The sequence below is a fragment of the Gopherus flavomarginatus genome, chromosome 19, assembly GCF_025201925.1.
Source record: "Gopherus flavomarginatus isolate rGopFla2 chromosome 19, rGopFla2.mat.asm, whole genome shotgun sequence".
In the NCBI taxonomy this organism is placed as follows: Eukaryota; Metazoa; Chordata; order Testudines; family Testudinidae; genus Gopherus; species Gopherus flavomarginatus.
The window spans coordinates 7,111,452-7,126,772 of NC_066635.1; the positions used below are offsets into that span (position 1 = coordinate 7,111,452).

The window sequence follows — 15,321 nt, forward strand, 5'->3', positions numbered from 1 at the left end:
TCACTGCCCAAAGCAACAGAACATTGTCTACAGCTTTTGTTTTCGATGTGAAGATGTCTCCCTTGGAGCCTCAAACATTCAGATCAATCTTATAACAGGATGGCAACACAGAAAGATAGTAACATAAAAAAAACTAAAATACTTTGAACATTACAATCAAGTAAATATCAGGAACGGCCAAACTTACTGGCCCTCTGAGCCGAATATGACAATCTTCAGAAGTTCGAGAGCCAAAGCATACCTGTCAGGAACCGGGGATCGGTGTTTCAGCCCCACTCCTGCTGAAGCCCCAAACCCTGGCATGTGCGCCTCACAGGGCTGAAGCCCTGAGACCCTTCTCCCTGCTGGACAGAAGTTCCTACCCCACCACCCCACGGCAAGGCAGAGGTCCCAAGCTCCCCCTACCCAGTCTGGTAGGTGGAGAGTGTGGGCAGGGGGCAGAGGGGTTGGCCACCACTGACATATACCCATTGTTCCCAAGGGGAAACCTCATAATTAATATAGATATTGCTGCCAAGGAAATTTTACACTTTATACTTTTAGTAAACAATACAAATAAACACATCTGACAATACAATCTGTATGTAATCAGACCATTTAGGTATTTGGCATCTCCCCAGCCAATCATTATTGTAAAACGTATTAGTGTGGTGATTGTCTCAAACAACCCTGTAAAATGCACACATCAAAGAATAAGAAAAGGTTCAAACTGTGAAACAATCTGAAGGAACTAATCTCTTGCTCTAAATATCAACCTGGTTAATTCTGGCAAAATAAAGTGTGTTCTAACATCCCCCAAAGTCTAAAAATACTCCAATCAGAAGGTGGGTGTGAAAAACATTTCTATAAAGTAGCTTAGGAAGTGTCATCTGTTATAACCTTAGTCCCAGATTTGGACCTTAGCGTCCAAAATATGGGGGTTAGCATGAAAACCTCCAAGCTTAGTTACCAGCTTGGACCTGGTACTTGCTGCCACCACCCAAAAAATTAGAGTGTTTTGGGGCACTCTGGTCCCCCTGAAAAACCTTCCCTGGGGACCCCAAGACCCAAATCCCTTGAGTCTCACAACAAAGGGAAATAATCCTTTTTCCCTTCCCCCCTCCAGGTGCTCCTGGAGAGATACACAGACACGAGCTCTGTGAAACTACACAGAGTGACTCCCCCTCTCTGTTTCCAGTCCTGGAAACAAAAAATACTTTCCTATTCCCCCAGAGGGAATGCAAAATCAGGCTAGCAAATCCAACACACAGATCTCCCCGATTTCTTCCTCCCACCAATTCCCTGGTGAGTACAGACTCAATTTCCCTGAAGTAAAGAAAAACTCCAACCGGTCTTAAAAGAAAGCTTTATATAAAAAGAAAGAAAAATACATACAAATGGGCTCTCTGTATTAAGATGATACAATACAGGGTCAATTGCTTAAAAGAATATTGAATAAACAGCCTTATTCAAAAAGAATACAAATCAAAGCACTCCAGCACTTATATTCATGCAAATACCAAAGAAAAGAAACCATATAACTTACTATCTGATCTCTTTGTCCTTACACTTAGAAACAGAAGACTAGAAAGTAGAAACTACTTCTCCAAAGCTCAGAGAAAGCAGGCAGACAGACAAAAGACTCAGACACTCAATTCCCTCCACCCAAAGTTGAAAAAATCCGGTTTCCTGATTGGTCCTCTGGTCAGGTGCTTCAGGTGAAAGAGACATTAACCCTTAGCTATCTGTTTATGACATCATCTGATCAAGAAATCAACTTGCATTTATTATACAAAAGAACATACAAACGCCAAGTCTCAGAGTGCACACTAGATTGTATCTTTTCCGAAAATATTTTTAAAATAATTAAATTATTATTAAATAACTAATTAAAACAGCTCTCTTTTGTTAGACTTGCACGGGGGATGATAGGGGATTAACAGTTAAATAATAACTAACAATCTTTTAGCTTGCATTATCACTTAAAATCAAAGATCACACACACAAACAGTTACTTAATCTAGGTCATTTGGTGCCAGGGAGACAGGATCTCTTGGCTAACTAGGGCTACTACATTTTTGCTGGATAGTGGGGAAGTTCTGACTCCAACTGACAAGGGGTTCACAGAATCATAGAATATCAGGGTTGGAAGGGACCTCAGGAGGTCATCTAGTCCTGACCGCTGTTCAAAGCAGGACCAATCCTCAACTAAATCATCCCAGCCAGGGCTTTATCGAGCCTGACCTTAAAAACCTTTAAGGAAGGAGATTCCACCACCTCCCTAGGTAACCCATTCCAGTGCTTCTCCACCCTCCTAGTGAAAAAGTTTTTCCTAATATTCAACCTAAACCACCTCCAGTGCAACTTGAGACCATTCTCGTTGTTCTGTTATCTGGTACCATTGAGAACAATCTAGATCCATCCTCTTTGGAACCACCTTTCAGGTAGCTGAAAGTATCTATCAAATCCCCCCTCGTTCTTCTCTTCTGCAGACTAAATAATCCCAGCTCCCTCAGCCTCTCCTCATAAGCCATATGTTCCAGCCCCTTAATCATTTGTGTTGCCCTCTGCTGGACTCTTTCCAATTTTTCCACATCCTCCTTGTAGTGTTGGGCCCAAAACAGTACTCCAGATGAGGCCTCACCAATGTCGAATAGAGGGGAATGATCACAGCCCTCGACCTGCTGGCAATGCTCTTACTCATACAGCCCAAAATGCCATTAGCCTTCTTGGCAACAAAGGCACACGGTTGACTCATATCCAGCTTCTCGTCCATTGTAACCCCTAGGTCCTTTTCTGCAGAACTGCTGCCTACATACTCAGTCCCTAGTCTGCAGCAGAGCACAGGATTCTTCTGACCTAAAGTGCAGGACTCCGCACTTGTCCTTGTTGAACCTCATCAGATTTCTTTTGGCCCAATCCTCTAATTTGTCTAGGTCCCTCTGTATCCTATCCCTACCTTCCAGTGTATCTGCAAACTTGCTGAGGGTGCAATCCACACCATCCTCCAGATCATTAATGAAGATATTGAACAAAATCGGCCCCAGGACCAGGACATGGTTAAGATAGTTACAGTTAGAAAAGTCCTGATATTAGTGGATAGAGTCTAATGATTACATCAGATGAAGATAAGGAAGCAATAATTTGGAAAGACATTGAAAGTACTGCTGAATTGTTTCATTAAACCACACAGTATTAAAGAATTCCCCCAAGATCTGGATAAAGAACATTGCTTTCATTTGTAAAACTGATTCATTTTTTGTGAAGGCAACCATTAAAATCTTAGCTATTTTAGAAGCAGTTGCTTTATAATCAAAATTTAAGGTCTACAAAACATTATTTTGACACAGTTCTGTGTGGAACAGAGTTCAGAGCTCAGCTTTACCAGCACCAAAGGAAAGACAGGTAAATTACAGAATAATAATGTCACAAATAGGGACAAAATGGCACACATGATAAATTAGATAGAATCAAGGTATCAAAAAATCATCACTGAGAACCAAAATATTAGCTTTAGCTGGACAAACCTATGAGAACATATATAAAGATTTATGAAATGAAAGTCAGAGTTGCTCTGTCACCAGCTCAGATAACGGACCAATCCTGGTCCCATTAAAGTTAATGGCAAAACTCTTATTGACCTTGATAGGAACATGATCCAGTTCTAAGGATGTAAGTTGAACACAGGGGTTCAAGCTATTTTGTCTAAAAAGTTTTATAAAAAAAAATTCACAATAGTGGTATAGCCAGAGAAAATATATTCCTCAAAAACAGCCCAGTTCCTTCATCTCTCCACAGAAGTGATGCAAACACAATGACAGATTGGCAGAGACCGATACCATCATTACAGCTACCAACAACAAGGGAGACCTAGCAGATTTTTATTTCCTCTACTGAATTTTCATGACAATTTTGCAAGTATGTCTTAGAACATACAGAAAGTGGATTGGAGTTGAAGAATTTCAATTCCATCCCTAAAATACATTTTCCCCACATAAACTAAAACTACAACACAATAGAGCCTGTACCCTCTGAAGGAAGTCAAATTTAGAACAGTGTATCAAGGTTTGCAACTGAGAGCTGAGGCACTTTGATATAGCACAGGGGTGGGCAAACTTTTTGGCCCAAGGGCCACATCTGGGTGGGAAAACTGTACGCAGGGCCATGAATGTAGGACTGGAGCAAGGGGTTGGGGTGTGGGAGGGAGTGCGGGGTGCGCAAGGGGGCTCAGGGCAATGAATTGGGGTGCAGGAGGGGTGCAGCAGGGGGCTCAGGGCAAGGGGTTGGGGTGCAGGAGGGAGTGCGGGAGGGGTTTGGGCTCTGACCTGGTGCCGCTTACCTCGAGTGGCTCCAGGGTGGCGGTGGTGTGCAGCGGGGCTAAGGCAAGCTCCTGCCTGCCCTGGCCCCACACTGCTCCTGGAAGTGGCCAGCATGTCCAGCAGTGGCTCCTGGGGGTGGTGCAGGGCACACGGCTACACCGCGTGCTGCCCTCGCCTGTGGGTACCACCCCTTAAGCGCCCATTGGCCACAGTTCCCTGTTCCTGGCCAATGGAAGCTGTAGGGGGCGGTGCCTGCAGGCAAGGGCAGCGCACAGAGCCCTCTGCACCTCCCTTCCCCCAGGGGCCGCAGGAACATGGTGCCAGCCGCTTCTGGGAGTGAAGGACCAGGGCAGGCAGGGACCCTGTCTTAGCCCCACTGTGCCATGGGGCTGGCAATCTTGCGGGATGGATTGAAAGCCCTGACGGGCTGGATCCGGCCCATGGATCGTAGTTTGCCCTCCCCTGATATAGCAGAGCTAGAGAAACTTACACAGTAACTGCCTAAACCATGGCTGGCTTAAGTTGGCGCTATCAGCCTCTGACTTTCAGGAATGCTAAAACTAGAAATCTTTAATGAAATAGCTAAATTAACTTCATTTACTATTTACAGTTTATAGCTGGTAGAACAATGAAAGAGACAGAAGTTAGAGGACACTGATTCACAACAGATGTCAGGAAAACATTTTTCATGTTTACTGACAGATCAGAAATGTGTGGAATGGTGTACAGACAGTGGAAACAAAAGAGAACGGGGTCATTCAAGAAACAGTTAGATATACCGTTCTTGCGGTTTTCCGGAGAGTGCTACTGACTGATATGCAAAAGGCCCAGGATTGAGATACTAGCTACAAATTAGGTACTATCTTGGGGAAAACAGAGCCAAAAATAAAAAATCGTTCTAATAAGGTTAAGAGCCTTCCTTTCAATCCTTATGCTTTCTTGTGTCTGCATCCAAACAAGGCAAGTCCTTTTTCCAATGGGAGAAAAAAACCTGGTTGGGTGCATTTACAAGTTTACTGCTGAATGACAGATGTCCCTGACAAAACAGTGATACTGAATAAAGGCATGGCTTAGAGAGTTTTAAATCCTGAAAGGATTTGCTGTGTGATTTTTGGTTTGGTTATTTTTCAGACATATACATGGTAGTTAGGTTTTTAAATTATCCTAATTACAGTAATTTTACTGTTGTATGAAAAAAATATTATTCAGAAAGGATCTGAACTAAAAATAATGATATATATAAAATCTGAACTTAAAATATAACTGGAAACAGGTAGAGCGAGTTCAACAACAAAAAGTCATTAATTAAAACAAACTGTACAAAATGCCAGCAAAACTGCAATTGAACAACATTCTGAAGAAATGACTAACTCAAGACAAGGAAAAAATGGTTATTAACTTTCTGTAACTGTTGTTCTTCCAGATGTGTTGCACAAGTCCATTCCACTCTAGGTGTGTGCGCACCCCGAGCAAAGTCACTGGGAATTTTTCTCTCAGTGGTACCTGCCAGAGTGGCTCAAGCACCCTCTGCTTCCACGTGCTGATTGTGCAAATATAAATGCCAACCCAACCCGGCGCCCCCTCAGTTCCTTCTTTCTGGAAAAACTCCGATGCAGAGGGGCAGGAGGGTGGGTCAGGGAATGGACATGGGCAACACATCTTGAAGAACAATAGTTACAGAAGGTTAATAGCTTTTTTTTTCTTCGAGTGACTGTACATGTGCATTCCACTGTAGGTGACTCACATGCAGTTGAACAGAGGGAGGGATCGGAGTTCATGGACACACCGGATGCAGAATAACTCGTTCAAAACTGGAATAATCTCTAGAATGCTGAATGATGGCATAATAGGAGGAGAATGTGTGCACCGATGACCAGGTCGCTGCTTTACAAATGTCCTGAATAGGGATCTGTGCTAAGAATGCTTGTGACCCTGTAGAACAAGCTATCAGGATAGCTGGCAGCGAAACACCTGCCTGATCGTAACAAGTGTGAATATGTGAAGTAATCCAGGACAAAATTGTCTGTGAAGAGATTGGGAGACCTTTTCATCCTGTCTGCCACAGCTACGAATAGTTGGGTGGACATTTGGAATGGTTTAGATCTTTTTATGTAGAATGTTAGGGCTTGTCTAACATCCAAAAAGTGAAGACATTGTTCATCCCTATTTGCATGTGGCTTTGGGTAAATGCAGGTAAGTAGACTGCCTGATTGCTATGAAATTGTGAAACCACTCTTGGGAGGAAACTGGGATAGGACGTAAATATTTATTATCTTTAAAGAAGAATGTGTACAGAGGCTCTGATGTGAGGGCACATAGTTCCAACACCCTTCTGACCAAAGGGATGGCCACTAAGATTTTTCCAGGAGAGTTATGATAAGGAACACATTGCCAAAGGTTCAAACAGTGGTCCCATAAGCTTTGACCAAGTTCAGGTTCCAGGGAGGAGAAATGGGCTCTCTTACTTGAGGGTATAACTTTTCTAGGCCTTTCAGGAATTGGATAGACATGTCATTTGAAAAAACAGACTGGTTATCTACCCTGGGGTGGAAAGCTGATATTACTGCAGGGTGAACCCTGATAGAGGAGATTGCTAAGCCCTGTTGCTTTAGGTGTAATAGATACTCAAGTATGTCTTGTATGGATGAACATGTGGGCAAGACTCCACGTTGGGATGCTCAAACAGAGAACCATTTCCACTTTGAGAGGTAAGTAGCTCTGGTGGAAGGCTTTCTATCACCTAGTAAGACCTGAGGAACTTGCTCCGAGCAAGGTTGCTCTCTGGGATTTAGCCATGGAGCTTATAGGCTGTTAGATGAAGGGAGCTCAGGTTCCGGTGGAGCATCCAACTGTGGTTCTGGGAAATCAGGTCCAGGTGCAATGGAAGCAGGATTGGAGTTGCCACTGACAAATGTAGAAGAGTGGGAGAACCACAGCTGGTGAGCCCATGCTGGGGCTATCAGAATAACATGGTCCCAGTCCTGCTTGATCTTTTGCATCACTCTGCACGAGTGGAAAAGGGGAAAACAAAGTAAAGATGTTCCATCCAAGGAACCAGAAAGGCATCTGTGATAGAATCTGGACTGTGTCCCCATAGGGAGCAGAACTGGTGAGACTTCTTGGATAGACCTGTCTGTGAACAGGTATAACAGGAAGTCCCTCATTGCTGGAAAATGTCTCTTGCCACAGCTGGGCAAAGGGACCACTTGTGGTGACTGGAGAAAGACCTGCTGAGGCAATCTGCCAACTTCTTTTGTGTTCATGGAAGGTAAGAGGACTTGAGGTTGATTGAGTGGGCTATGCAAAACTCCCATAGCTGCACTGCTTCTTGACAAAGGAGGGAAAAGCAAGCTCCTCCTTGCTTGTTGAAGTAACACATGGCTGTAGTGTCATCCACGAGAACAGCCAAGTTTCTGTCCATAATGTGAGGCACAAAGGCCTGAGAGGTCAGTCGAACCCACTCTGAGTTCCCTGACATTAATGTGAAGAGAAAGTTCCACCAAAGACCAGAGGCCCTGAGGTGAGCTCCCCAGCCTACTGCTGGCACATCTGAGACCAAGAACATTGACAGTTAAGGGTGTATAAAGGGAACAACCGCACAAACCGTGAGCGGGTCCGACCACCAATTGAGAGAGATGAGGACCCACTGAGGTACCATGAGTACAGTGTCCAGATGGTGGCGGTTTGGTGAGGCCAGCCACATCTGGAGGGGTCTGAGGCACAGCCTTGCGTGTTGTACCACAAATGTGCACGAGGCCATGTGCCCTAAAAGTCTCATACGATTTTGGGCTGTTGGGATTAGATGACCTTTAAGGTGCGTTATCCGGGATCCAACTGCACTAAAACACCCCCCTAGCAGGTAGGCCCTGGCCTGAATAGAGCTGAACACCAGCCCAATGAACTCTAACTTCTGCACTGGAGTGAGGGCAGACTTCTCTGCACTTCTCAGAAGACCTAGGGTGAGTTGGATACTATCTGAGCCCTGGATTGCCCCTTGACTAGGCAGTCACCTTGGTAGGGGTGCAGGACTACCCTTAACCTCCTATGGAAAGCTGCCACTACAGCCATGCCTTTTGTGAACACCCATGAATTTGCAGACAGACCAAACGGGAGGACTGTGACTTGGTAGTGTGAGTGGTTCACTATAAATCTGAGGAAACGTCTGTATCCTTGGTATATTGATATATTAAAACAGCTGTTTCTTAAATCAAAGGCAGCATACCAATCCCCAGGATCCAGAGAGAGGATAATGGATACCAGGGTGACCATGTGGAACTTTATTTTCTAGAGATAGTTGCTGAGCTGCTGCAGATCTAAAATGGGTCTCAAACCTCCCTTGGCTTTTCGGATTAGGAAATAACGTGAGTAGAACCTCTTCCCCCTTAAATTCTGTGGAGCCTCTTCCACAGCTCCCACATGAAGGAGAGATTGAACCTCCTGGACCAGAAGTTCTTTGGGTGAGGTGTCCTGAAGAGGGCCAGGGAGGGGTAGAAATAAACTGGAACATGTATCTCACTTCCACAGTGCTCAACACTCAATGGTTCATGGTGATACAGGAGCACACATTGAAAAAGTAAGGAAGGTGGCTTTCAAATAAAGGAGAAACAGGATTTGGTATCATGGGAACTAGTACAGAGTCCTTGAGAGTCCCATCGAAATGCCTGCTTAGAACCCCCTGGATGTCTGGGTGGGGCAGGCATTGACATCGAGGTAGAAGATAGTGGTGGCCTACATCTAAAACCCCTTCTTCTCTTCGGATCCTGACTGGCAGCTGGGGCACAGAACCCGATGGGCTGTGGAGGTCTGTAGTGCTTCCTTGAAGAAGCTGGTGTGTACAATCCCAGAGACTTAAGGATCGCCTTGGAGTATTTTAGACTATGAAGCTTCACATCAGTCTGCTCTGAAAAGAGTGATTTTCCTTCAAAAGCTAAATCCTGAAGGGTTTGCTGGACCTCCTGTGCGAGTCCCGAAAACTGTAGTCATGAAATCCTGCGCATGGCCACTGCCGAAGCCATAGGTCTGGCTGCTGAGTCAGCTGCATCCAAAGCAACTTGCAATGAGGCCCTCGCCACTGATTTTCTCTTGTCCACCAGCAAAGAGAACCCTTGTCTAGTTTCTTGTGGGAGCAAGTCCTTGAATTTTTGCATGGAGTCCCACATATGAAAAGAATACCTGCCGAGCAGTGCCTGCTGGTTTGAAATTCTGAGTTGTAACTCCCCAGTAAAATTACCTTTCTGACTGAACATATCTAACTTCTTTGAGTCTTTTGATTGTGGGGCTGCACCCTGATGACCCTTCCTTTCTCTCTCATTGGCAGCAGCTAACACCAGGGATCCCTGGGAGGGAAGGGATGGGTGCACAGGAACTCATAACCCTGGGCAGGAATAAAGTCTTTGTGTTCAGCCCTTTTTGACGTGGTGGCAAAGGACATGGAGATCTGCCACAAGGTCTTAACAGGGTCCGTAATGGCCTTATTGACAGGCACGGCTACTTTAGAGGGGCCCGCAGCAGCTAAAATGTCAATCAGGCTATGGGAGGACTCTTTCACTACCTTCACCTGTATGCCCAGACTTAAGTCTATAAGCTGTCACAGAACTCCTTGCTGCTAAAACATTAAGTTACAGAACTTCACTAAAATTAGCTAAAAGTGACTAAAAGTCGACAACTAACTATATACTGAAAGAAGAAAAAGACCACAGAGAGCTTCTATAAGCAAGCATAGCAGTTCCAGCAACTGTCACAGGTGGTAAGAAGGACCAGAGGGGGTGCGGGGTTGGGTGGGTGCTTTATACCAGTGCTAGCAACATGTGGCAGCAGAGGGCGCTCAAGCTGTTCCGACAGGTACAACTGACTGAAAAAATCCCAGTGACAGCGCTCGAGCATTGACACACCTAGAGTTGAATGTACATGTGCAATCACTCGAAGAACACACTGTGCCACTCAGAACTACAATGAATCTGCACTAGTGAGCCACTATATGTTTACCTAAGAGTCCTACTCTGAGTAAGGAATGAGCCAACTGTTCTGAATGCACAACTGATCCTTACTTTAAGTGTGTTGTTCTTGGCAGTCAGCTGCTGCTCCAGCTGTGATATCTGGCTGGTGGAGTTCTCACGAAGTTTGGTGAGGCTGCCTTGGAGTCTCTGGACATCTTCTACGAGCTGGGCAATTTCACGTTCTTTTGCAGCCAGTTCCACCTCCAAGCTAGATCGCGTCAGCACCTCTATGGCCTGCTCCTAACGTGAAAGAAATAACATTTACCATATCAATAAAGGCAACATGCTCAAACAGGAGTTTGGTCAGGACCAAGCGTGGAACTGGAAGTCAGAAACTTCTAAATTCTAACCCTGGCTCTGCCACTGACTTACTCTGTAGACATGGGAATTTAAGCTCCCTATGTCTCAGGTGGCTCACGTGTAAGATGGGGATAATGGAGAAAACAGATTTAGCTACATCACACAGGTGTTGGGAGGACCCAGGAGTTAATGTCTGCACAATAACTGAGACAATGCTTTGAAGATACAAAATGCTCTATTTAATATTATTGAATAATATTAATGATAGTGCTTCGCAGGCAATGAAATCTTGTGCTTTAAAAATAATCAGATAGTATGCCATTTTGGAAGAACAGGGGAAAATGTTTGGCCTATAAATCACAGAAAGGACATGTTTTTGGCTACTGGGACTACATCCACCAAATATTTCAGGTATCATTCCCAGAAATATTGCCCCAGAAAGTGCTGTTTGCTGATGGTTGTTTACTCCTGGGAACACTGAGGAGAATAATAATGGCCCAGACTGTCTCCTGCCCAGGAAAAGTACACAGGAAGGGATCACTAGGACGAAGACATTTTCCTGAGTATTTCATTGTAGAAATCTCCCTCCCCAAATCAGGCTTTGCTAAAATGCTGAGGGGGCTTGCCCTCAAGCCCAGAATCAGAACATACCATAAGAATGGCCATACTGGGTCAAACCAATGGTCCATCTAGCCCCAATAACCCGTCTTCTCACAGTGGCCAATGCCAGGTGCTTCAGAGGGAATGAACAAAACAGGCAATCAGTCCCTGTTATTCACTCCCAGTTTCTGGCAATAGCCATTGGTGGGTCCATCCTCCATGAACTTATCTAATTCTTTTTAGACTCCCTACTGTAGTTTTGGCTTTCACAGCATCTCCCCGGCAATGAGTTCCACAGGCTGTGTGAAGATGTACTTTCCTTTGTTTGTTTTAAACCTTCCACCTATTAATTTCTTTGGGAGACCCCTGGTTCTAGTGTTATCTAAAGGAGTAAAGAACACTTCCTTTTTCACTTTCTCTGCATTGTTCATGATCCTCATAGATGTATCAGAGCCTCCTTTAGTTGCCTCTTTTCCAAAAGCTCAGTAATCCCAATCTTTTTAAACTCTTCTCATATGGAAGCCGTTCCATATCCTTAATCATTTTTGCTGCCCTTCTCTGTACCCTTTTCACTTCTTATATATATATTTTTGAGATGGGGTGATCAGAACTGCCCATAGCATTCAATATTTGGGTGTATCATGGCACATCTCCATTATTGTGCCTTCCTAGCTGCCAAGATCTCCTAAGACAGTAAGGCAGGAACTAGGAGGGAGATAGATAAGGGAAGAGGGAGATGAAACTATGTTTTATCTTTTTCACCTACTTTTTATGGGACCAGATAGGGCCTGGGTAAAGTAGACTTGCACCCCTGGCCCCAGTCCACCTCTTTTCTCTCCACCCATTCAATCTCAACTTCTTCCCCAGCAAATAGACCATGTAGAGAGGTCAAGTATTGTGCTGTGGAAGCAGCTTCCATGCAGAATTGGAGCTCCCATGCAGAATTAGAGCAAATCCTTGTGCAGAAGAGATACTGCATGTTCAGATCTAGGGAGCATAATCTAGCCCAGTACTTGGTGCTTATATAGCAATCTTCATTCAAAGACCACTAAGCACTTTTACAAACTTTAAGGACTACATCTCACAATATGCGGAGGTAGGTAAGTACCCATTTTACTAATGGATGAAGTGGGTCACCCAGATGGCGAGCGACATGCCAAAGCTCATACCATGAATCAGCGTTGAAAACCCAACTCATAAATGTTGACACCTAGTCTCTCTTGTTACAACAAATGACACTGCCAGATACTGGATACCCATATATTTTCCAGAATAGAAATAAACTAAATGCTTTTTCCATATCTTCCCAACACTTAGCTTGATTTCCAATGTCTACATACTAGTGTCATATCTCACACAGAGAGGTAGAAATCTGAACAGCAGTTAACAATGCCCTCCTATTACAGTGAATTATACTTTTTATCTTGGGAAAAAACCTCTAATTTGCTTGCCTGAAACATCACAAATTGTGTAACTGTCTATTGCATATCTCTATTGAGACCAGAGCACAAATTTGAAATAAGATAGATAATAATCATTTTCATCCTGCAGTAGTTGTCATTAACTGGGGGGAGGGATAGCTCAGGGGTTTGAGCATTGGCCTACTAAACCCAGGGTTGTGAGTTCAATCCCTGAGGGGGCCATTAAGGGAACTGGGGTAAAAATCTGGGGATTGGTCCTGCTTGGAGCAGGGGGTTGGACTGGATGACCTCCTGAGGTCCCTTCCAACCCTAATAGTCTATGATTCTATGAAATATGAATGAGGTGCAAAGTTAGTATTAAATACAAGAAAAACCTAACGCTAAAATAAGAAGGCTGGAATATAAACTGGGAAGAGACAGGTAATTCAAAGTTAAGGCTAATATTCTGACTTTTTATTTATGCTGTTAGATCTTGATTCTGCTCTGGTTAACTTCAGTGAGAATATCACTGGGCACTTAAACAGTTTTTTAGGCTTTTTGGTACTGCACCAAAAAGTACTTTTAAGGCAACTATGGATTCTTCTGTCTGATATCGAGCAGTGAATGTATTTGCTTCATAATAAAAAGTAGTACATCAGGAATCATTTTTATTAAATTAGTTGCAATCAGAGCCAATTTTCCATTTTTTAAGGTAACCACCACCTATTAGTCACCTTGTTAGGCTAAACTCAAAAGGAATTGTCCTTTCAAATATGATGGTTATTAATCCAGAAAAAGTCTGGGGAATGTAATACTCTGTGCCTGGAAGGTGGAACAGGCAAAGGGATAGTGTGAACAATCTCCAAAAACAAAACAAGTACATCCACTGCATTTTAAAATACTTGGAGGAAGACCAAAACCCCCCAAAAGTCTATAAAAATAAGAAAGAGAACGCATTATATCAATTTGCTAACTTTTTCCTATTTGCTTATGAACTAATTTTTCACAGTAGGAAGAGATATTTGGTGAAAAAGATACTACAGTCTAAAATACAAATTTTAAACTTTCTTCTAGAACCACATTCTAAGAACAATACGACACTGTAGGCAATGCTCTTGGCGGAATGAAGTCATGTGGCCTACCTACAGCCTCATGTCTCACTGTATACCCAACGCATGTGTTAATAACCTATTAATGCAAGCCCTGTCGTATGGCATTGTTCAATGTATTTTTCAGCTACCACAGCTTCTATCAACTCAAAAGAATCTTTGATAGCTGGACTCTGATCTGCCTGGACTCCCTGAGCAGTTGCAGAATGAGTGCTGCCCAGCTCATACTAGCATCCAAAGAGCAGATGGGATTTCCACTCCTGTCCCCTGTCTTTGACTGCCTCCAATCCCAATGTATAGTTTGTCCAACAAAAATGTAACCAACTTACAATTCCCAGGAACACCATTTTGTTTCAGTTAAAATACTATTCCAAACAGATATTTTTTTATAACTGTGAGCATAAATTGAAAGAGCTGGACTGGACAATGTCAGAAACCTGTAAGAGTAGGTAAATATTTTCTCACCACATCAGGTGCCTTCTGGATCTGTGTAGCAAGTTGGAGAGATTTGTTAGCTGATGAGAGCTGCTCCCTTAAGGTTTCTGCCTCTCTCTGAGCCACCTCTGCCCTCTGAAGGAAATGAAAAGGGATGAAAAGAGAAAGTACATTCAGTTTAACAACTGACAATGATTACAAGAACATTCATCAATTCATGCCTGACTGACTATAATTGATTTTCCTAAACACTGAACCTAATAAATGTTAGGAAAAATACATAGAATGTGATGGATTTTTATTTTGAACAGTACAAGGAAGAAATAATTGAGCGATGATGACAGTAATTTAACGCTAGGAGCAAGGAATCCCCTGCTGATACTAATACTGTGGCCCACTGAATTTCCCAGACTGAATAAATATAAGTGGAAATGGAGTCTTTTTATTCAATTTCTTTCTATTCTTCTACGCACCAAGCAGATTTTATTGCAGGATTCCTCATGGGAATAATTCTCATGGGCAAACACTGAATTAAAAGACATTCTGGCTAGTCTCCCTAAAATATACAAATGCTGTGGGTTATCTTTCTTCAGCAATTATTTGCCAAAAAGTGAATGGTAAAGTTTTGTCCTTTTCAGCTGTTCTATTTATGTAACAATGCTTAACCCCTCCAAATCCAACAAATTTGCATAGGTCAGATACCAGCTACTGACAATTTCAGCAATATCTGATAAGCTTTTGGGGGTGTTTGTACAGTGCCTAGCACAGTGGGGTCCTAATAGGGTGACCAGATGTCCTGATTTTATAGGGACAGTCCAGATTTTTGGATCTCTCCCTTATATAGCTCCTATTATCCCCCATCCCTTGTCCCAATTTTTCACATTTGCTGTCTGGTCACCCTAGGTCCTAACCATGGTTGGGGCTCCCAAGCACTACTGCAATATAAATAATAATTTAAAAAAGATTTAAAAAACATAGGTTTCAGGGGAAAGAATGTCCACACAGGAGTTTGGATGGGGATTGGTGGATCACAGGTGACTTCAGAGGGCACGTGGGAGAAAAAGTGCTTTCTATTACCTGCTCTCAGGTTCCCATTATGAAAAACAGAACAAAAATCTAATTATTTTTACAGCACACTCTGCTTTTGGCTTATTAGAAGTAAAAGTGATTCTTATCCACCCTG

The 15,321-nt window shown here is 43.3% G+C and overlaps 1 protein-coding gene across 3 annotated transcripts in view; it reads right to left on the reverse strand.

Annotated features, from left to right (window-relative positions):
- CUX1 (cut like homeobox 1) overlaps window positions 1-15,321 on the reverse strand; it is a 401,218-nt gene that overhangs the window by 124,463 nt on the left and 261,434 nt on the right. For all 3 annotated transcript variants that reach the window (XM_050929095.1, XM_050929093.1, XM_050929094.1), the window contains exons 10-11: window positions 14,169-14,273; window positions 10,346-10,534 (exon numbers count right to left, since the gene is read on the reverse strand). In XM_050929095.1, coding sequence (XP_050785052.1) covers window positions 10,346-10,534; window positions 14,169-14,273 — 294 coding nt within the window. The remainder of the gene's footprint in view (window positions 1-10,345; window positions 10,535-14,168; window positions 14,274-15,321) is intronic.